General features: G+C 41.9%; 1 protein-coding gene across 1 annotated transcript in view; it reads right to left on the minus strand.

The window, feature by feature from the left end:
* Positions 1 to 21516, minus strand: part of LOC128079499 (sucrase-isomaltase, intestinal-like) — a 47199-nt gene that overhangs the window by 13724 nt on the left and 11959 nt on the right. The window contains exons 7-15 of the mRNA XM_052680787.1: positions 16668 to 16793; positions 15972 to 16103; positions 10137 to 10250; positions 9908 to 10024; positions 9742 to 9826; positions 6686 to 6803; positions 3800 to 3968; positions 3149 to 3265; positions 405 to 553 (exon numbers count right to left, since the gene is read on the minus strand). Coding sequence (XP_052536747.1) covers positions 405 to 553; positions 3149 to 3265; positions 3800 to 3968; positions 6686 to 6803; positions 9742 to 9826; positions 9908 to 10024; positions 10137 to 10250; positions 15972 to 16103; positions 16668 to 16793 — 1127 coding nt within the window. The remainder of the gene's footprint in view (positions 1 to 404; positions 554 to 3148; positions 3266 to 3799; positions 3969 to 6685; positions 6804 to 9741; positions 9827 to 9907; positions 10025 to 10136; positions 10251 to 15971; positions 16104 to 16667; positions 16794 to 21516) is intronic.

A 21516-nucleotide genomic window follows, 5' to 3' on the forward strand; every position in this document is an offset into this window, starting at 1 on the left:
GAAAATGGAGCCTTCTCTCCATGAGGCTTTTCTGATATTCTGTGCCAGAACACAGATGTTACGGATTTGATTCAAGTGCAGAAAATACAGGTATTGGACCCCTAACTTTAAAAGAGAGGGCTGCATATTTGCCTAAAACTAGAACTTTCTTACTATTTCACTAAGGTCTTTTTTCAGAAGAAACAAATATAAGCAGTATTTTAATATGCATATCCATCACATATATTAGAAGTTCTTTTTGTTGCATGTATTTAGATTAGATTTCCCTTTAAAACTGTTCTTTTTAAGAGAGAGCATGCAATGATCTTGCCATCACTATTACCAGGCAGGAGTCAATTTGGTTATATACAGAAGCTCAACTACTGTGAGTAAAATGGGATAAAGACGAGAGACTCCAAACTTACTCATGCATCAGTGACCGTACCACCGTGTTGCCATGGACGTGAGACTCAAAGAACAAGGTGTAGAGGTATGGCAGCAGGGAGTATCTGATCCGGAGCGCAGCTCGAGCTATCTTGGCAAACTCTGCTCCAAAAACTGCTGGGTCTTGAGCCTGTGAAGGAAAAGCTTTGATTTGCAGTGTGCGTTATAAAAATGGATGCAAATTCAACAGAGAAACCTGCGTGCATCCAAAGGGAAGCTGTTGCTGGTATTATCCTATGAAAGTAAATATTTGTATAAGCAAAAGTGATGATTTGCAAATGGGAAGAGTGTGCTAAGAACTGCAAGTTCTCTGTCCTCTGGTACGGAGAAAGAGAAGCAGGAAAAAAGAAAAGGCAGACAGCCTGCAAACAAAGGCAAAACCATAATTATTTTATAAACATTTTTTGTACAAGGATGAAAATTGGGAATAAATTCATGCCTTTGCAAAAGCTAATGGGAACGACCAAAGTTGCTGGGTGCAATGGGGAAAAATCTCCAAACACACTAATCTCAGCTTCAGTTCTCCTCCTGTGCCCATTGCTTTGGGTGCCCCATGCAGGGAGATGCTCTCTGGAGCAAGAGGGGCATGCATGCTGGATGCCACCATCAGGTGGACATTTTGGATCTATTTAAAAGCCAAAGTGTCCATCCACTGCCACTTGACATGGAGGACACAGCCCATGGCAGTGCTAGCGCCAGGAAGACCTGCATCTCCTCCAATCCCCTTGTCTTAACTTCACCAGCCCTAAATTGGGCTTACCAATAAGGCATTAAGCTCCCTTCTGCCTGCACAAAATTCCCCCATGAGATTCAGTTTTCTCATCCAAATCTCAGAGCATATAACGCATTCCAAGGATAATGGAACAAAAGAGGAACAGAAGTACTGGAGCGTTTTATACTATCCAGTACTTTGCAGTCAAGAAAAGTATTAACTAAACCATTTGAAATGCCCAGTGGGATAGGCAAAGTGGATGTTTATGGTTTTATTTTGACATTTAACTTAATGCTAATTAAATTCAATATTTAAGTTAAATTTCTCCATTACTACATCTATATTGGAATAACCTTTCCTGTGCCACCGAGCTCTGGAGCACCCGTCTACTTCTTCGAAACTTGCACTGTATTTTTGCTGTTGTAAGTCTAACACTGTATGAACATTGCCAAAGTTCAGGAAAAAAATCAGATTTCTGAGGTGGTGCTGAGTCACCAAAACACCGTGTTCATTTCTGTCAGAGAACACAATGTTTTAAATGGCTTTCAGTGGTCCAATAAAACCCAGTGTATCCTCTGACACTTCTGTCATTAGATCACAGCCGAGTCACAGCTCTCCTCACTTTTCCTATTAAATTGCCTATTAAGTCTTGAGAATGTTAATAATGTTCACTCACCTGGGTCACATCCCAGTTTGCATGCCCGAAGGGACAAGTGAACCTGCACAGATAAGGGGCCTCTAATTTTAGTAAACAACGGTAAATAGAAAATAGTTATCTGTAACAGCACCTAAAGCCATTCGTTCTCCTAGAGAGAAATACCAGCACATCTCAGGAATTATTGCAGATGACAGGTGCATGGGAACTGCCAGGTCACGGCCTGAACCAGTGGTTGAGCACCAGTTGAGAGGCACAACTAACCCAGGCAGCTATCCCTCCTCACTCTCATTGAGGAGATAGCAGCGCCTCTGGATAGAGATTACACTCTTCTTGAGCTGTCACAGCTCATCAGGATGGATGAGCTACTTCTTCTTTGTCATCTTCCCTGATTCCACAGTGCTTATACCCCAGCAGAAGGCACTGCTATTGCCTTCTGTTGTTCCACAACAGAGTAAGTTCTGATTCTCTTACGCTGTAAGAGCATAAGAGCACTGTAAGTTATTGTTCCTGCTTTGCCCTTTTTCTGGATGGACATCATACTTTCATGCAGAAGAGGTCTTTCTGGGGGTTATAAACATTACAACATTTTGATGACAGGACTGTGAAGAAAACTGTGAAGAAGGTTAGCTCATAATCTTAACCCCAATAATGCACAGTCCAGTTTACAGAAGAAAAAAGTAATAAAATGGCAGTTACTGAACTAGCACAATATTTCCATCAAAGCTGCATGTAACACAGTGTGCTTATGAAGACAGCAAGACTTGCAAATTGTTCGTAGTCAGAAACAAGACGATACTTATATCTGAGACAAGACTTGAAAGGACTTTATGATAAGTTGAAGCCACAGCTCAGGTCTGAGGCTGCATTATTTCATGCCAGCTATGAGCTCCTTGGCTGACAGCACTGACACCTGACCTTGGAACTTCTAACTCTTTGTCTGAAACTTGTTTTTAAACAGCAAGTTTCGGTATAAGGACCTCTCTCCCCTTCTTTTCAATAACTCCTACTAAACTTGTACAAGCACTGAAACAAAAACTGACATCAGCAAGTGAGGAAAAGACGTGTGGACACTCAGCAGCTCTGAAATAAAAGCTGGGCTGTAGTAGGTGAAAGATGAAAAGAATAAATCTTACCTCTACAGGGTTAGATACTATATGTTTTCTCAGAATTCCTGACTAATCTTTACATTATGGATAGGAAAAATTTACTTCGCTTCCTCTTGTCAGTGCAGCACTCCTCATTTCCCAGTTAAGCTTACCCCTGAATGACAGGTTAATTTCTGAGAAAGTAATACAAATCATCTTTGTCGATATAGTAATCATAGACCGCGGCTCTGCATAACTTTATTTACTTACAGCATTTCCCTCTGCATTGTGGTTTCTGGAAAATGGGTAGAAGGAGCCAAGCTGCGTCCAGCGCAAACAGAGCTCGTAGGTTGTGTTGGAGGCAAACCCACAGATGTCGGCACCAACCTGAAGAGAAAATATCCTTGTGTCAGTGTTTGTGACTGTGGTGGCTGAGGCCCAAAATGAGAACCCAGAGGATTCTTAATAAAAATAATGTGTTGGAAGGAGATGCTGAATTCTGATGACTGTGTGAGAATGGTGCAGGATATGATAACACAAATTTTGCTGGGAATGAGATTTCACTGACTCCTAGATCCTACATATCACTGTGGAAGATCTGAAATATTTCAGTAATTATACAAATCCTCCAGCCCAGCTTGCAAAGTCAGAAACCTACAGAGGCAAGTCAATGATAAAGCACTTCACAGAGGTCTGTTTGGGGTGGCACACGGTGATTTAATCTGAAGCTGGCAGTGCTATTTTTGTTTCTGTTTAAGCAGCCAAGATTGATGACATTTAGCTTTCCCTAATCTGCAGTTCCTTACGCCGTGCAGGCTGATACTGCTGGCCATCTCAAGCAGCTTATTTTAGAAAACATTTGAGTTGATTTAAAGTGATACTGGGACGAGCCAGCAATTGCTCGAAGGATTTCAGACTCACAAAGGGGATGCCAAAGAGGTTGAACTCCAGCATGCCGATGATGGAGTAGTGCATGTCCTTCCACTGAGAGTTGTTGTCACCCAGCCAGTGACCAGCGTGCTTCCCGCTGCCGACGAAGGTAGAGCGACTCAGGACAAACGCCCGCTTCCCAGTTGCCTGCTGGACAACACTGGCAGAATGCAACAAGGTCATTAAAAATAAGAGAGGCAACCAAAAACAGTCATGTGATCAGCATGAGCTTTCCAGCACAGTTTTATTGGAGATGGTGTTATTCTTGAAACTTTTATTACTCTGATGTGAGTCATGTGAAAGTGTGGCTCCAAAACTGTAAACAATGGAAAGTTCTACTCAATGGCCAAAGTAAACAATTAAAATCTATCTCATCCATGAAACACTTTGTGTCAGATATGCCTAGGCTTCCTCAAAATTATTTTGCATTTCAATTATTCTCAATATTGTCTCAAAGTGAAAATTTAAAATAAAATTATTTCTATATTAACTCATTTTATTTAATGTCCTACCATTTCTTAAGAAGTAATATATATATATTTTTTTTCAATATAAGATTTATTTAGAGATTTGTATTGGCAAATAAAGTCCTAATATCCTGGACTTAAAAGTTAGGAGGGAAAAGAAAGAAATGTCACCAAACCAACATTTAAAATCAATACAGAAAGCAAACACATAATCTTTCAAAATGTCATCCCTTTCTTGTCCCCTGATTTCCTTCATCATTTGATTTATGAGATTTCATTACAGAATTGGTGCCAGAATGAATTTTTCCTTGCCTTTTAAAAGTGATTTTGCTCACCATCAGAGGATGAATGAAGTGCAATATGCCTTATTTAACAAACCTATTAAAGTGTTGATCAATATAGGATAATCTCTGTATGGAATTAGATACTGTAACACTACAGATTGCCAAAACTCAGGTTCAATTTTGCTGTATTAGAATTTTGGGAATCAAAACTCCTTAGATTATCTGGGAAATCCCAGCCTGAAATATTAACCATGCTGCTTACCATCCGCCTTCTTCTCACTTTGCTTAATGAGATCTGTGCAAGAGCTTTCACCCATGCTTGTAATGGCTAACATTTCACTTTGTTTCTGTAGTGCTTCAGAGGCTTTAAAATCCATCATTTGCTTCCATAGGAAAAAAAAACCAATAATATACAAAACCACACCAAACTCAACAGTTTCCGTATAGGCTTACAAATATGATGCTTATGGGCTGTGCAGAGCAGGAGACCCAATTCTTGGCCAAGAGGGACCTGCTTGGTTTGTGTTGTACAGCCACCACCAAGCTCAATGACTGCATTTTTGAGCACTGCAGGGGGCAGGAATCTCTTTTTCCTGAACCTTTTTAAGGGTGTCCTGCATACAAGTGCTCTGCTTTGTCTCTACAGTATGAATTTGGCTCTGATTGCAAAAGTAGGTGCTAATGAGAGTAATATTGGATCGATGCAACTGTGATCCAGATCTGCGCAAACAGTTTGCAACATGTAATTTATTGGATAATTTTCAATCTATCATGAATCATTGCCAAAGTGATTCTAATGTTCTCAAATACATTTGTGGACTGAAATTATTTACAGAATATTATGTGTGAATAGCTCTTGGCCCTAAGCTATGCACAGGATGGTCGTAGCTAGTTTGTTGTATACAAATTCAAGCCATTTGACTGCATACATGGGTAAGATGACACATTTCCTATTCTCTGGCTTCATTAGCATAATTCTTTAAATTGTTTTATATACGATTATGAATTTGTCATTTATTTCAGCCAATATCCTACAGCTGATGCTGGTATGCTAAATATTCATGGCTTCCTCCACTCCTGAAGGAAGTTTGGCTGAATAAAATAAGCAGCACAGGAACACATAATATTCACCACCTTGGAGGAGGCTGAAAGACAGCCCTGGTGGGGGCTCCTGCAAGGGGAGGACCTTTGAGCAGATTGGGATGCTGGGCTACGTGGCCAGCGAGAGTAATGGCTGAGAGATTCCTGCTCTGCTCAGTGAAGCTGGGCTGCACAGGAGCCAGCAGATTGCTTCTGGCTTTTTCCCAGAACTTTCCTTCCTCGAGGCTTGGCACAGAGCTGCAAGTGCATCAACACCTTAAATAGGCTCACTTAGCCACCTCCCCTGGATGCCTCCACAGTACAATTGGTACAAATGTGTGCTAAGTGCTAAAATAAACCAGTGCAAGGACCCCTGCTTTGGCACTTACACTGTGCCATTAAACATATCCATGTCTTAGTTCTCTGCTGGAAAAAGCGTGATTTGTCCCTTTGATTTAATCAGTCAGTTTCCATGTCACTCCAGCCTGGCAGCTGCAGAGTCTGACTGTGCAAGCCCATTTTACGTGCTTCCCTGTTGCAAAGGGACAGCTTTACAGTAGCCTATAACAACTCTGCTGCAATGCAGCTCAGCCATGTCCCCACAGAGCTCCAGGCAAAATGCAAAACGCTGCCTGCCAAGATCAGAGGCTGCTCCAACAGCAGCAGGGAAGTTGAGTATGGATCCTTCACCAACAGCCATGGAAGCTCCTTTGCTTGGGCCACTGTAGCGAAGGGAAGCAGGAATCTCCCTGTTGCTGCTCTGGCACGGGAACAGCTCTAACACTGGATGGGAACATCTTGCTCTCCTTGCAGGAAATAAACAGTCGAAGAGCTAATTCTGATTTTAGCTGAGAAAAGTAAAAGTGGAAAAGATTCTGCTTCCTCTGACAAGAGTCTCTTTTCTTGAAATACTTAATGACAAATAGCAATGTGAAACCTGTAGCTGCTTCTTATCAGGTACCATTACAGATTTCCTAGGTAACGGCAGCTGCTTTTAAAATGTCTCACCATCACCTGAAACCCACTTGTGGAAATAGAGAACTCACTGGAAAGTTGGAGCAGTCTGTGACCAGCCAAAGAGAGAGTGTGTGTTGTAGTGCTCCCCCAGGTAAGTCCTGGAGTCAGGACACAGAGTCTTCTGAGACAGGGAGTGATCAGTAATGCCTGAGAAGGACACAAAACATTGCATGTCACAGTTCAGATCTCTTTGTATTTCTACACTTTTAGGAGTGAAAATTACAAGGGACTTGGAAAGAGGAAAAGCTGAAGAACTGCAGGATCTGCACCAATTGGAGGTCAGCACATAGCTGCAGGCACAAGTGTCCTGACAGTATGGTGTAACCCCTGCTAACGAGGTTCAAATTCTATGTCCAGTAATTCAGAATGTCTGTACGGCATCATGTACTCAGTAATAACCAGAGAGAAAACTTCTGCATTGCTAAGTTAGGAATATATGTATGTATACATTCTTCACATAGTTAGAGATTTTCCAGAATAGCAAGGAAAAAAAAATAGCTAAAAAATCAAAATCATCACAGAAATTTAGATGCCAAGGGAACTTGTGCATTCACATGAAATTATGACATCCAGGTTTGGATTAGTGCTCAACTGCGCATATAGGTAGGCAGCATGACCCTGCTCTGCTGTGGCAAAATTCATGTCTCTTTTCCCCCCTGAAGACTTAGGAGGCAGCAGGACTGATGGAACAGCCCCAGGCAGCTTGTGAGCAGGAAGCAGGGATGTCAGGGCTATAAAAGGGAGGGAATAGCATGAGATGCAGCAGTCCAGTCCTTGGCTGGCCATCTGCTATGGCTTGATGCTCTGCACAGAAGAGAGCAAGGACAGATTATAATGGATGTATTCACAGGTGGATGGGTTATACAGTAACTCTCCATCAGCAGATCACAGGCAGTGGAGGCAGCAGCAGCTTTTTGCCTTCAATAATAGTCAGGGGCAGCCCTGACCTTGCTGGCACAGCTCCAATCCAGCTGAGCCAAAGGGAAGAAATATGAACTGGCTGCACAGATGCTGCCTGGTCTTTGATCCCACATTAAGGAAATGCTGGCAAGACTCATTTGGTGTGGAAATGTGATTCTCATCCTCTGCAGGTAGCCTCCCTGAAAATGCCATATGCAATTCAGCAGGAATTGGGCAGGTCAGACATTTGGGTTATACAGTGGATTTATTTTTAGAGATGGAGTTGCTAGTGTTACAAAATCCTCTAACCCCCAAATAAATAAAAAAGAGGCTGACAAATAGACCTCCTTTGTTTGCTTAAGTGAGTGCAAGCATTATTGTAAATATCTATCAATGAGCAGGAAACTTCAATGCCAAATCACACTTCACTGTACGTTTGCAGTTCTTTACTACAAAGTGCATTTCTCTGCATCTGAAACCCCATTAGCCTGTCTGCTCTGCTGGGCCACCAATGCTGGAATCCTCCTCTTTGGATCTTTAGAAAAAAGGGCTCCAGTGTGGCTGATCTGTATCAGAAATACTTTAATTTGTAGTTAATTTCCAAGAAACCTTATCTGGAACAACATTAAAGAATACACTGATGTTCTGGGAAAAGTTGCACTTAATGCCCCAGTGACACCCAGTTATGAACCCTGTAGAACGAGGTGGGATATGAAAGCAAATGCTGCCACGTAATATCATAACCTTGTGTTTCATTCCTATTCTGAATACTTTTCATTCTGCTTCAGTAATAGATTGCACATTAATCTCCACTGTAAAGTGTTTTATAGAAAGTTGATTTGAAGGACTTCTGTTTTTAGAAGGTCAAACCATGGGTCCAGGTGATTGTGGTTATGATATGGGAAAGGAAACAGAAGGCTGCCTTTCCAAACACCTGAGACACTGAGAGTGGGACTGCTGCAGGCTCAGGTGCCCACCACAACAGTGAGCTCCAAAAGCCCTGCATAGGGAGATCTTAACTTCTTGTTGGACTGAGCTGCCCAGGCCCCATCACCGTACACCTGCTTCAGACAGGTGCGGACAACTGTGGGCACACACAGTGTTGGCAAAAAGTGGAAGACAATAAGAAACACTTAAATATTGATAGGAAACATTGGGTAACAGCTCTCCCACACTTTGGAATAAATTCCTCAGACTTCTGTCTGCAGAACGAAGGCCAACACTGTGAACTGCAAAAAGAAGGAAGTGCATTTGCACAAGAGGAGTTGATCAAGACCCACAGAGCTGAAATACGGTCGTTACAACAAAATGACCCCCAAAAGGGAACAAACATCTAAATTGTATTTTAAAGTTCTGCTCCTGGTTTCAATAATTTACGATATTTTTATTATTTTATGTCATGCTTTTGTTATATTTAAGTTTCTCTTGTACACTGAGTGAAGAGAAATGAGCTTTAATAAATAAAAGGAAGAATTCACATGATATTACAACAGACTGAAGAAGAAAAAAGGACATTTCCAATATTTCATTGTCAATACATCATTTATGTCCCAGTTTCCTGTTGTACTTCAGCCTTGATCAGGCAGCAGGGCTTTCTTAGGGAAACATTGGCTGGATTCAAGCGAGGAGCACTGTCACTAATTATAAACACTCAGGGCTTCCAGGGGGAGAATGAGCATGCCATTGTTTCAGCTATGGAAGAGGTGTTCCCCTTCTTAACAGAGTCCCATAGGCCTGGGCATTTTAAAATTTAATTTTAGCCTGTAGATCTTGTCTAATAAAGGACTGATTTTTATTTTTTTTTTCCTGGAAGAAAAAATAATTAAGCTATCAGGGATATGCAACCTTTTCTGTTGTAGAGTTGTAGAAAAGCCAGGGACTGCCCAGCCCTGGGTCCCACAGCATTTGTGGCAAGACAGGGTGGTTACTCCTTCCATAAATCTCCATCTGAGTCTACAGTTATTTTGCCCTTTCTATGGAAAAGAGCTGTTGTTCAGAGAATGTCAGGGAAGGCCAGACTCTGTTGCGAAGCTGCTCTGGTGACCAAAGAAGGTATTTTTGATACTCTGCTAAAGCTGAGCCAATTGTGTCCTGAAGGAATCTGTAGTACTGCTCTTGGCAAAAGAGAAGAAAGAAAATTTTCCTAAGAGTTTATGAAAGAGATTTGCAAAAAAGCTTTACTCACTAGGAATGTAAGGAGGATTATTGATATCATTAGCAGCACATCCAGGAAGTTGTCCTGTTAAGTCATTGGATGGTTCATTCATATCCTTTAATAAAAAGAGTAAGACATGTCAAAAGCCATGTTTTCTGTTTTGAAAAGAAGGGAAGGCAAATATAATCAGACTTACAATCCAGATCCCATCGTAGTCAAGGACATCCTTAAACTCCAGACACAATTGGGTCCACCATTCCACTGTTCTGGGGTTGGTGTAGTCAGGAAACACTGAGTATCCAGGAGGCAAGGACTAGAGTACATAGGTACAAATGTGCAGATACTTTTTCATTTCTGCTATACATCTTCTTTAACACTTTGAAGCAATAGTAGATTCAGCACATAAGAGAATTTAATAGACTGACCTTTCCAATAGCAGGAGTTACACCATCGGAGTTGTTTATCCAGACTCCCATTTCCTGTCCGAGGTCATATGGCCTGTAAGTACCTGGTTCTTCATCCTTGCTTATAAATGGATCCTGAAAACAGTGGTTATACTTGATTTATCCCAGAGACAATGGTTACTTTCTCTACTTCTACATTTCAGAACAATTTGATGTTATTAATACACACTGCAAAAATGTTGGAAGAAAAAAGCGTTAAAATTTAGTAAGAGCAGAGAGCACGTAATACTTTAGAAAAAATCATTAAAGAGTTGCTGATATTTCTTGTGTAAGACCAAAATTAAGTGAAATTAATAAGCACCTTCATGCTTATTTTTATGAGACTATATTCAACAAATTTTGAAGAGGCACCAAATTTTATTTTCCTCCCTTCTGAGGTCACAAAACTTGGCATCTCTGGATTCCCTCCAAGAAAACTCCCATATCAGCTTATCCAACTTCAGCATCTTAACTTTGGAACACCTAGAATATCTCAAAGAACTTGAAGTTGGGACACATCCAACCTTGTTAGATATTTCTTCAGACCCAGTGTCAACTGTGGTTGTTTTATGTCAACCCGGTGCAAAATAGCCCAAATCCTCTACATCAAGTGGCCAAACTTCTCTGTTCCCAACAGGTGTGAAATCACCAGCAGCTTACATCCTGCAGATCATGCCTTCTGCCCCCATCATGGCCCAAGAGTAATCACCAACTCCCACTGCTGCCCGTTACAGAGACACAGCCAGTTTCTCTGCCCCAGGATGGCCATCTATGGCCATCTAGCTCATTGAAAGGAGGCCTGAACTGTGCCTGGGTAGGATGGTGGCCTGCCATACCAGTAAGTAATAATAGTAGGAATACTCTGAGATGCCTGTGAAGAACTCCGCTCACCAGCCAAGTGGGAATAAAAGGAGGTTAGTGTGCTTAGCAGAATACCCCTAATTGGGAACAGCTATCTGCTTTGTATTATTTAGAATGAAGGAAGTTTGCAGCCATTTTAGAAGGGAATTCTTCCCTTTTCTCTTAGAAAATGTTATCCCCTCAAGCTCTGCTTAAGGCAAAAAAAAACTTTCAGTTACTACACACAAGAGGTAGAAATGCAACTGAAACAATCCTTCCTTGAGCAATAATACAAAGGAATTTTAATTAAAAAGTTATTGGAGTTTAAATACAAAACTGAAGGACAAAGAATATACGATCTCAAATGGCAATATCCTTTAAGGGCATGCTTTAAAACTCATTTTAGTGCCTAAATTAATTGCCTGATTTACTTGTACGCCCTACAACAGCTGTAGCCTGGTGAGGAAATTGTACTCTTCCATGTGTCAAAAACAAAAGCCCCTGCTAAACCCTCACCTTAACTGCAAAATAAAGTTCAGCTTTAACTACGTAGCTCCAACATCACTTCCATAATTAAAGAGTGTAAAAAGCCTACAGTGTTTTTAACTTATTGAATAGTTCAGTTTTGGAAAAGAGAAAACTGTCCATCTGCAGTAATTATCTTATTATTGTGGAAAATATGGCTCTCAAGAGACTTGAAGGTTGGAAGAAATCAGCTTAATTAGCTACTCCTAATCCAAACTTCTGGTATCGTTCAGCTGAAAGGTTATTCCTGTGCATAAATCTAATATATTATGCAGGTTTATCTATGTCCTAAAGAGAAATAAACTCTCCCAGTCCTAGTTTTGCATTCCATTGGTTGTTTATGGGAGAAGGAAGGTTCATATCTGTTAAATCTTCCCTAACTCATCTTTTATCAGCTCTTAAAGAGGAGATGCTGAACAACCATGAGCAACCTCTGACTGGCTGCTCTGAAACCTGTGGGTCCCCTAGCACTTACCGAGACCAGCACAATTTCACCTGTGACCTCAAATATAGATTTTAACTCACATCCATAAAAACTCATTTCTGGAAATTTTAGCCTCTACAGCTCATGGAGCTAGATTTTAAAATGTTAAAGCTATTAAGTCTTGTTTTGAATCATAATCATGTTTGCACTGACTTCTTTTCTAAAAAAAGAAGAAATTCTCACTCATGTCATCTCTAGCTGTTTTCGTTTTTTAGTGTTTTAATGGAAGGTATGCAAGGTATTTAATTAGAGCTCCTCTTCAGTAATAATGTTTATAATTTTCCATTCTAATATTTTTTTTTTACTTTCAGAACTCTTCTTTGTTTCTAAACAATACATTTGTTCTGATTCAGAATAAGTCACAGCTGAAGTATGCACCTTATTCAGCACAGTAATGATGACAAAATACTGACACTCCTGCAAAATCTCCCTTACGTGGAGGTTGCTTCTCAAAGACAGCAGGAGAGAGAATTGCTGAGGGGCCGCACTGCTACCAGAGTGACCATAAACATAGAGAGCTCTCAGCACTGAATGAAATGGGACTGGGCTTCTAGATGGTGAGGCACCAGCTGCACACCAAATAGAGATGTGCAGAATCCATTCACAGCCCTTTCACTGGAGATTTTACTTGACATGAAGTGACAACAATCAGAGCACATCTCCTGAAATCAACGTGAGGTAGCCAACAGCCTGCTGCACTTGGGCAACTTACCCATTACTGTCACTACTCAAGGGGATCTAAACAGAAGATAATTCTTTCTGTATCAGACTGGATTATACTCATCTTGATTGAGGTTAGAATGGCTCTCATTTGGGAACAAAACTTTTCATATTGTTCCAGCTCCTGACTCAACGTATGGGAATGATGGAAATCACTAACAAAAATAACAGCCAAAATTTTGCAGAAATAGTAGCAGTTGTATATAATAAAGGAGAGGTAGAAAATGTCACTAGCAGTGTAACCTGTACTTCCCAGGAGATTTTCAGAAATGGACAGCAAACTGGATCTTGCCTATGGTTTTTCTCACAAGCGTATCTAAAGAGATGGAGCACAAAACAGTCCTTGTTTACAGGTTAGTGGAGAGGGGGAAGGGGAACCTCTTAGTATTCACATGGGCTTATTGCATAATTGAAGAATGGTTGCTATATTCCTTGTATCTGCCTAACTACTGAGATAGATTTATACAGCAACAGCTACTTGCCCTGCTCCAGCAAGTTCAAGAAGTGCTTTGAAAGCGTTGTTGAAGCTCACCAGTAAGAAGAAAATGTACCTCACCCATTATAATGTGACTTCACCCTTGTAGCTTCCTACACAGCAGAAAGTGCAAAACTATTGGAGACATCCTAACTTTGATGAGAAAGGTGTGATTACCATGTATTTACCAAAGGATGAGAGTGCGTACAGGAAGAGCTACCCCAAACTCAGTGCTTTACTCTATATTCATGTCTCATAAACTAAAGATAACTCAATAAATAAGCAGGTAGTGTTTAAATGTTAGACCTGTAAGAGGCTAAGTGATCTTTAGAGAGGTGTTGAAAGATGGAGGGAGTGCAAACTGCAAAGCAATTGGAAAGAGCACTCATTCCTGTCTGTGTATGTGCTCAAGTTCAGATGGGTTAGCTATTTATAACGATGTATCAAGTTAATTTGGGGCTAATTTTTTCTTGAAATTGCTCTCCATCAGAGTGACTTAATATTGTTACTGTTTAAGAACTGTGCCTTGGACCTCCAAGGACAGAAGCTTCCTCCAAGAATGGAAGTTTTACTGCTGCACCCTGGTACTTCTCACAATTTACAGATGCAGTAGCACTGGGACAGGTAAGGATATGTACATTTGAATTGCTGGCAAACAGTCCCACCATAAAGGCTGCTATTTCCATTACCAAAATGTAGGTGAGCTCTCAGTGTGTTTTTGTTTAAAATTCCTGTCTGTGAGTGCAATTATAGTGCAAAAAGTTAAAAATTAAGTCAATCGTAAGTACAGAGCAGGCCTGTTACATTGCCAAGGAATCTAGTAACTGTTTTAAAAGGAGAAAACACTGCCATGGATATTTGAGGTACTGTTTGGCCCATCCCCAGCAGTATGCTAAATTTCCCAACAGATTTTGGAAGAGAAATAAGACCAGGGAGACACTTCTGACTTGCTATTTGAAGAAGAATGTCATTTTTAAATTGAGAAACTGTGGAAGCTCCCAGTTACCTTAGCTTCAGGAAAGATTTAACATACCATCAACCATGAAAAAGGCATTATCCCACAGATTTGGACTCTGCTGTTCAGTATATTATTCCTCAAGCCTTTGAAGACACCGCCATTGATCAAGGAAGAAATATGACTTATTTTAAAAAGGCTGGATCAGCTTAGAGCTCAAACATCTGTGGTCTGCCCCTTCTCAATTCATCTGGATTAACTGGTAACTTTACAAGGATGAGTCACCAATATAATGGAGGCAAAAGTGATGCAGATCTGTGTCATATGAGGCATTTTTTTTATAGAATTAAGGGAATATTACTGCCATTCTCCAAACACCGGGGGAACATTGTCTGGAGACTGTGAAATCCAGGTATTTACTAGACAGATTGCATTCAAACTGGGGCATCTGTGAGGGAGAGCCACTACAAAGAGATCTGAAGCTCACACCCCCATTAAAAGGGAGTAAAATACCTTTGTTAATTTAAACTAGTGAAAAAGGGCTGAGGGAGAATAAGCTTCTGCAAATAAGTATATCAAGAACACAAACAGCAGGATGTGAAACTGGCAATTTGAGCTATGTAAGAACCTAATGAAAGGTATAAGCTGATCATTTAGGAGATGTCCCTGCAAGGTCATTGTCTCCTGTGGGTCACCTCAACCTGATTATATATTATATGTGTGTTTATTTATTTATAACTGCAATTTAAGGCACTTTTTTCCCCCTAATCCTGCCCCTTGTGATCACAGTGAATAGATTATGACTGTTCTCTTTAGCAGCACTTTGTGCCCACTTGCTCCTTTCTCTGGGTCTTAGCATCCCTGCACTTTCCCATCACAGAAATGGGAGGTCATGCCACCACCCCTGCCTTAGCCAGGCTGTACAGTACTGTGCTGCAGTAGGGCCCTGCAGAGCAATTCTTATGGACTCATCAAAGACTATTATTTAATTTACTTGCCACTAGCTTCCGTACCACCACTGTCTTCTCTGTGGAGAAAAGTAATGTCAGTGCAAGGACATGTATGGGGACTGCTGGGGGGAGATGGCAATCTTGCAGGAAAATTTGACAAGGGAAAATAGAAATATCTGATTTTCACTTCTGCTCAAATGAATTCTTTTGTGTTTTCCTCCCTGGGGACGACCAAAGGCCATCTGGACATAATCCTGGGCAACCAGCTCTAGGTGTCCTTGTTTGAGCTGGGCCTTGCACTGGATGACCTCCATAGGTTCCTTCCACCCTCAACCACTTTGTGATTCTGTACATCAATATTGGTTAAAGGTTTAGCATACGTTTCCCACAATTTTTTGTGCAAACAAATTTCTCTTACATTAATTCAGATGAAAAAAAACCATAAGACAACATGATTTATAGTTACTAGCTCCCCAGATTGACTGTGAGTAGATCTTTTCCACTATTCAGCTATTTCTGTCTGCATGTTAAACTCATTTGCTCATTATCAGAAAAAGAACTGCATTACAGCAATGCTATCTCAACTCAGACCTGAAAAGAAGCAATTTTTTTTCTTAGGTGAGTGGAAAAAATGAAAGAAAATTGATGTTATGGTAAAGAGATAATACTGGCACACACAGGTATCTGATAAATGCAGCACATTTAAATGTGACGGCTGCTGAAATTGTTCAGCTCTTCTCAATAAATGACAAAAATAGAAGATGTTCCACAACAGCATGCATGCGTTAGCACCTGGATACTGCTATGAGCACTATGATGCAAATAGTTCTTATAAATGGAAAAATAATTAGCGACATTTTCAATTTACCAGAATAATGACACTGTGCATTCCTGCTGTCTTCAGCTCTTTGATGTACTCTGGCAGACCTGCATAATTCGTTTTGTCATACGTGAAGTCCAGGCGACGATCCATGTAGTCGATATCGAAATGCTGGACATCCTAAGCATTTTAAAAGCAAACATTGATGTATTTTAAACAGAAAATCAGAATGGGTGCAACCGTGTTCCTAGGGAGGAATTAACCTATGAAATGAGACCTAAGAGATTGATTATAATAACCGTAAACGACTGAGGCCAAATTCAGTCCCTGTAAGTTTATGTGGCAGCAGTGGGCAGAATGGATGCATGGAAGTCCTAGCTTAGCAACTACTTGGCAGTGATATGCATCAGCTCTGCCATAGTTTGTGTTTAAAATGCCAGCACCTTGTACTGCCACACACCAATAAATTGCTGTCACAGCGTTAAAGCACACCCAAGCCCAACCTGCCTGCAATGCAGCACTTAAATCTCATGTTTAAAGCCACTTCTAAACATTCTTTTGAGCTTTGTAAAGCTATGTAAAGATATTGCACAGAATTGACTTGTGAAACCACTACATAAGATTATGAGCATCCTTTTGTTCGACAGTTCTCTTCATGGGATAATCACATTTCCTCTAATATAATTTTATTCATCTCATTTCAGATTTCAAAACGAGCACATATGGAGAAAAATTCATGCTTACAAAGGGGATGTCGTAGTGATGCATGCGTTTGGCAGTTTCCTTTACGACATCGAGGCTGGCATAACCCCACCGGGACAGATGAAATCCCAGAGACCAGTAGGCAGGCATGTGTGGGCGTCCAATGGCCTAGAGAAGGAATGAGGAATACAGAAGTTCAAATGGTGAGGTGAAGATTTTAGGGAGACAAATCATCCTGAAAGGCCAGGAGAGGCTCTCAGCTCATTTAAGCCACAAGGGTCAGAATACAAGTATCACACGCACTTGAAATACCCCTTACTTTCTCAGACAACTCACTGCAGCACATCCTTCATTGTAAAACATACAATATGCTTTGCTTTAACACGGGCTTTAAAACAGTTTCTCCTGGTGGACCTAACCCTTTGGTCAACAAAAGGCAAATCTCCAGCATTGCACACCTGTCAGGTTTGCTGATTTCTCTTGCCATATCCAGCTGAACTAATTCATCTGATGTTTATTTGAGCTGTCTGAAGTTTTAATCATATTTGCACACCTCCCTGATGAAATCCAGTTGCTCATGACTGACTGTTGATATTGCTGGCCCACAGCAGTGTGTTGCCAGGTGTCACCAAACCCCCTCAAGGTCAGAGTTACCATTTGCTCTATCAAAATTCTCAACTGAAACACAGTTGTGAGTTAAGCATTACTTTATAAATATTTGATTTCAACCTGCTCCGTGTAATTCAGCTGCAAATTGCATGAGGAAACTTGTTTGCAAGCAGGGGAGTGTGAGATGTCCTGGTCTGCTTGCCAGGGAAGCTGCTGGGGCAGCAAACAACAACTGTAGGTCACTTTGAGAAAGATGTTGAAACCCTCCCTCGTCTCATTGCTATACACTGCTGTTTTCTGGGGGAGATATTTCAAAATCCACATTCCCATTTTAAACAGTTAGATCCCATGAAATTAGGTTTTGTTCAGTAATTCTAAGACCCTTGCAGGCAACACATGAAAGTCTACTATCTAGTAAGAACCCATGATTGTTAATCAGTCACAGCTATTGACTCCCTTTGGCTACATAACCATTCCTCCCTTGTTTCCTTATAAATCTCCATACCTAATTATGCTAGGAAGTGGAAACAATTAAACTTGAATATTGACAGCTAAAATCCATCAACTTTAATTAGATAAAAGAATACACTCCTGGCACTTCCTATCAGTTGCATGGCTAAGCCCTCCAGATATTTCAGTGCATAGAGGTATTTCTTCCTTCATGAATTTGAACAGAATCTAACCAGGGACAGTAATGCTGGACTTAAAATTGCTCCAGAAGATGTCACAGACTGTAGAGGTGACGGGAATTGCAAACTGCAGTGGACAGAAAAACAGATGGAGGAAAAGCAGAGGGTGTTTTAATGCCTCTGAGCACTTCACAGGGGAACTCGCAGGGTCACTTGCTTGTCCACAAACAGATGATGGGTTGTGTACAGACAGGTCAACTTCACACATTCATGATGACAGCATGACAGATTTGTCTGCACAGTACATTTTCACTGATTGGGATTTCTCACCTATGGCAAGCTGTAGGAGGCCAGAACATCTGGGGGTTAATGGTTTGAATCCTTCCAGCAAGGATGGGCTGGTTGAGCACTGTACCCCTCATGTACTTGTTCCTCATCCCATTCCACCAGATTTAACCCTTTTCAGCCTCCTTACCTCCTATGTGAAGCTGGAGATGAAGCCAAGAGAAGAAGTAAACACGACTACCAGCAGCTTGGTACTGCACCATTGCCATGAGAGGCCCTGGACAAAGGAATATGGCCTCAAATCACATATAGGGGACACCCGAGGGCAGAGACCTCCACCAAAGTGCAATCTCCCCAGTTGCACATGATCCTGCAGGCCATCCCTCCAGCTCTGCTAGGGTTTCCTGTGGGGAGCTGGGCAGGAGCAATGGCTCGGGATTATCCCCTGGGCACCTGCAGCATAGTGCTGTGGTGTCCAGCACAGCACCTTCAGGGCAAGTTTGCTCCTCTATCACAACTGCACTCACCATATCACAGACAAATTCATCCAAGGAGGAAGCAGAGCTTGTTTTAGCCCAGATACGCTGCAAGATGGTCTCTGTGAACCACACCATTTGTGCTCCAAAAGCAGCTGCACAGTCTGCCTGTGTTTTCTCTGCAGTAAACAGAGTGTGACCTCTCCAATAAAGGTTAAAAAAACAGAACAAAACAAAAGAACTCCCTGATGAAACAAAACCATTTGTGTACAGGCTTCTTCCCTAGGATAAAAAGAAGATGGAGAAACAGCTGATAAATATTAATCCTGCTGCTGGATGCAGAGCCCGGTGCCCTGGCAAGATGCCTGCATGGCACAGGGACCAGCACCAAGGTCATCCTCTGAGCTGGCTGCGAGGGAGGAAGCCTACAATGCCCCAGGTCTTTCCTGGACACGGGACACTGCTGGTACACATGCTGATGAACTTGGGACATCACCCATGCCAAATTCCATAAATGAACGGGGATTAATTTCCACCCTGTGTGCTGCACTGAGTGCCTGGTGGATGGCAGCGAGGCCGAGGTGAGGCTGGGGCCATCAAGGCACCAGGCAGGGCCTTCCCCTGGGACACTGCCTTGTCCCCAGCACTGGGGAATGCTGTGGGTTGGCTGCGCTCTGTGCCATGGCTCTGCAGACCTCAGAGCTGCCCTGAGGCAAGGCAATATTTTGTGACAGCATCCCTTGAGGAGCTCAGGATTACAGTTGAACAAATGGAAGAAAATCCACCTTGCAAGCAAGATATTAACTTTTAAAGCAATTAGTTCCCCAGGTTGGCCAGGCTGGAGCAGCTATGGTAAGCGTAATTGAAATGAACAGAACATTTGAAGAGGAAGGATGAAAACAGGGCAGCTGGGAAAACAAATGTTCTTTCTTCTAATTATGCTGCGGACTCTCTCTAATGGATCCCCCTGAAGCTTCCTGATAAAGTAAGTGGCATATGGTACCTACGTGCAGATGGATTGGCAGGGGCAGAGATGCGATTCTGCAAACCTGAAAGTTGTGTTGGATTTGATACATATTTAGGATCTAGTTAATTCATATAGATTGCATTCTGCATACAAATGAACATAAAATGCAGTGCACAGAAAATCTGATAGGCAAAACTGACTTGCGAAGAATCAGAAAAGGTAAATGAGGTATAGCAGGGGAACTGAAGGAGGAAAACATGAGAAATGCAGAAACAGCAAACATATGGAGGATCCAGACTGAGAAAAGAGAAAAAAAAAAAAAGAAGGATACAGTAGTGCAGAAGTAGAAAAATAGATCTTATTTTCAATACCAACATTCCTCCATTCCTCCTGCACTTGGTTCATAAATAACTAACCGTTGTTTAATAGGTTCACTGTCAGTTTACCCGGGTTTGCATAACTTAGCCTTATGTAATTTTTGAACTTTTCTCAGATGCACCTGAGAGCAGATACATCTGGGAGGTCTCCTGAATGTACTTCTCAATGAGAACAAAGCTCAGCAAGCAGCTGAAAGCTGTGACCAGGAAGCAGGTGAACAGCATTCCCTCTCCCTGTGTTGGGCTGTTGGACAGATGACATTATTACCATGGGCATCTCAAGTGGATGATGATGTGAACTAAATTATAAATGTCAAACAATAAAAAGCGGGTCCCTGTGCTACCACTCAAGTAGGTGGCTGGGCTGGATTGCTCCTGAAGTTCTTTCCCCCAGAACTGTCCCACAGGTCTGAGAGGAGGAAGTAAAGCAGCACTTTGCTCTTAAAACAGAGTTGGGAGTCATGCACTATGCTCTGTTAGGAACTCATGTTTTACTGCTGTGCACTTTTACTCCATCCTGAGCTGACACTGGTGCATTTGACACCCATGATCCAATATGGCCTTTGGTTGCAAAGTCCCAGCTGGGCTCATCTCTTCAGCCCATCACTGCTTCTTCCCATCCTCCCACAGATTTGGGGCATTTGCCATAATAAGTGAGATTACTATAACTGTTCTGCACACCAAACCTCTTCTGCAGTAGGAGAAAAGTGTGATTACCATCAAATAGATATATTTAACTGTGGCAGGACCAGCTCTAATTTGCTGGGAGCCGTGCCCCTCATGGCCAGGCTCAAGGATGGGAAGGACCAGAAGCACTGGTACGGAGGTTTCTTCTTCCCATTACACCATGCTCAACACACACCTGATAGTCACCATCACTGCTGCAGAGTTCAGTGATGCTGGCAGGCTATGTTCTGGAGCCCAATTCATGAACTCTCTTGATCTGTTCCTCACAAGACACAGCAGGGATCCTGCTTTCCACTCGCTGATTTCCCACTGCCTCAGTCACCCTTGAAGCCAGCTTGAAGCAGATTAGCATGGCCTTCACTGCCATCCTTCTTTGCCCCAGGGACAGATGGGGGGGCTGCTGAGAGCTGCCTTACAGGCATCAGCCACACTCCTCCCTTCCAACCCCTCTCCTTCCCTGGTCAAGTCCTCTTATTGTGAGAGAAAACATAATTGAAAAATAGTCTTTTCTGTCTCTTCCACCTTCCCACATATCTTGCACATAAAAGCCAAATCATTACCCTAGAGACAAATATGCTAATTGCAACATTTGTGATCTGGGAATTTCAGAATGTTTACTGAAGAAGTTATTATTTCACTGTGAAATTGCTACCATGCATTCTTCAGGATTCCCCAGACAGGCGAACACGAGCTCAGAGAATACAGAGCAGGGGATTTTTTGTCCTGGTGCGTGACATTCTAGTTAGGAAATACCCACCAGCTCCCTTCTCCTTATTTTCTCTGCTCCAGCTGCATTTCCAGAGAGGCAGGGGTGGAAAGTGAGCTGCCAGCACTCCCCAGGTGGGGAGGGAGTAGTCTCTC

The sequence above is a fragment of the Tympanuchus pallidicinctus genome, unplaced genomic scaffold (assembly GCF_026119805.1).
Source record: "Tympanuchus pallidicinctus isolate F22 unplaced genomic scaffold, pur_lepc_1.0 scaffold19, whole genome shotgun sequence".
Taxonomy (NCBI): Eukaryota; Metazoa; Chordata; class Aves; order Galliformes; family Phasianidae; genus Tympanuchus; species Tympanuchus pallidicinctus.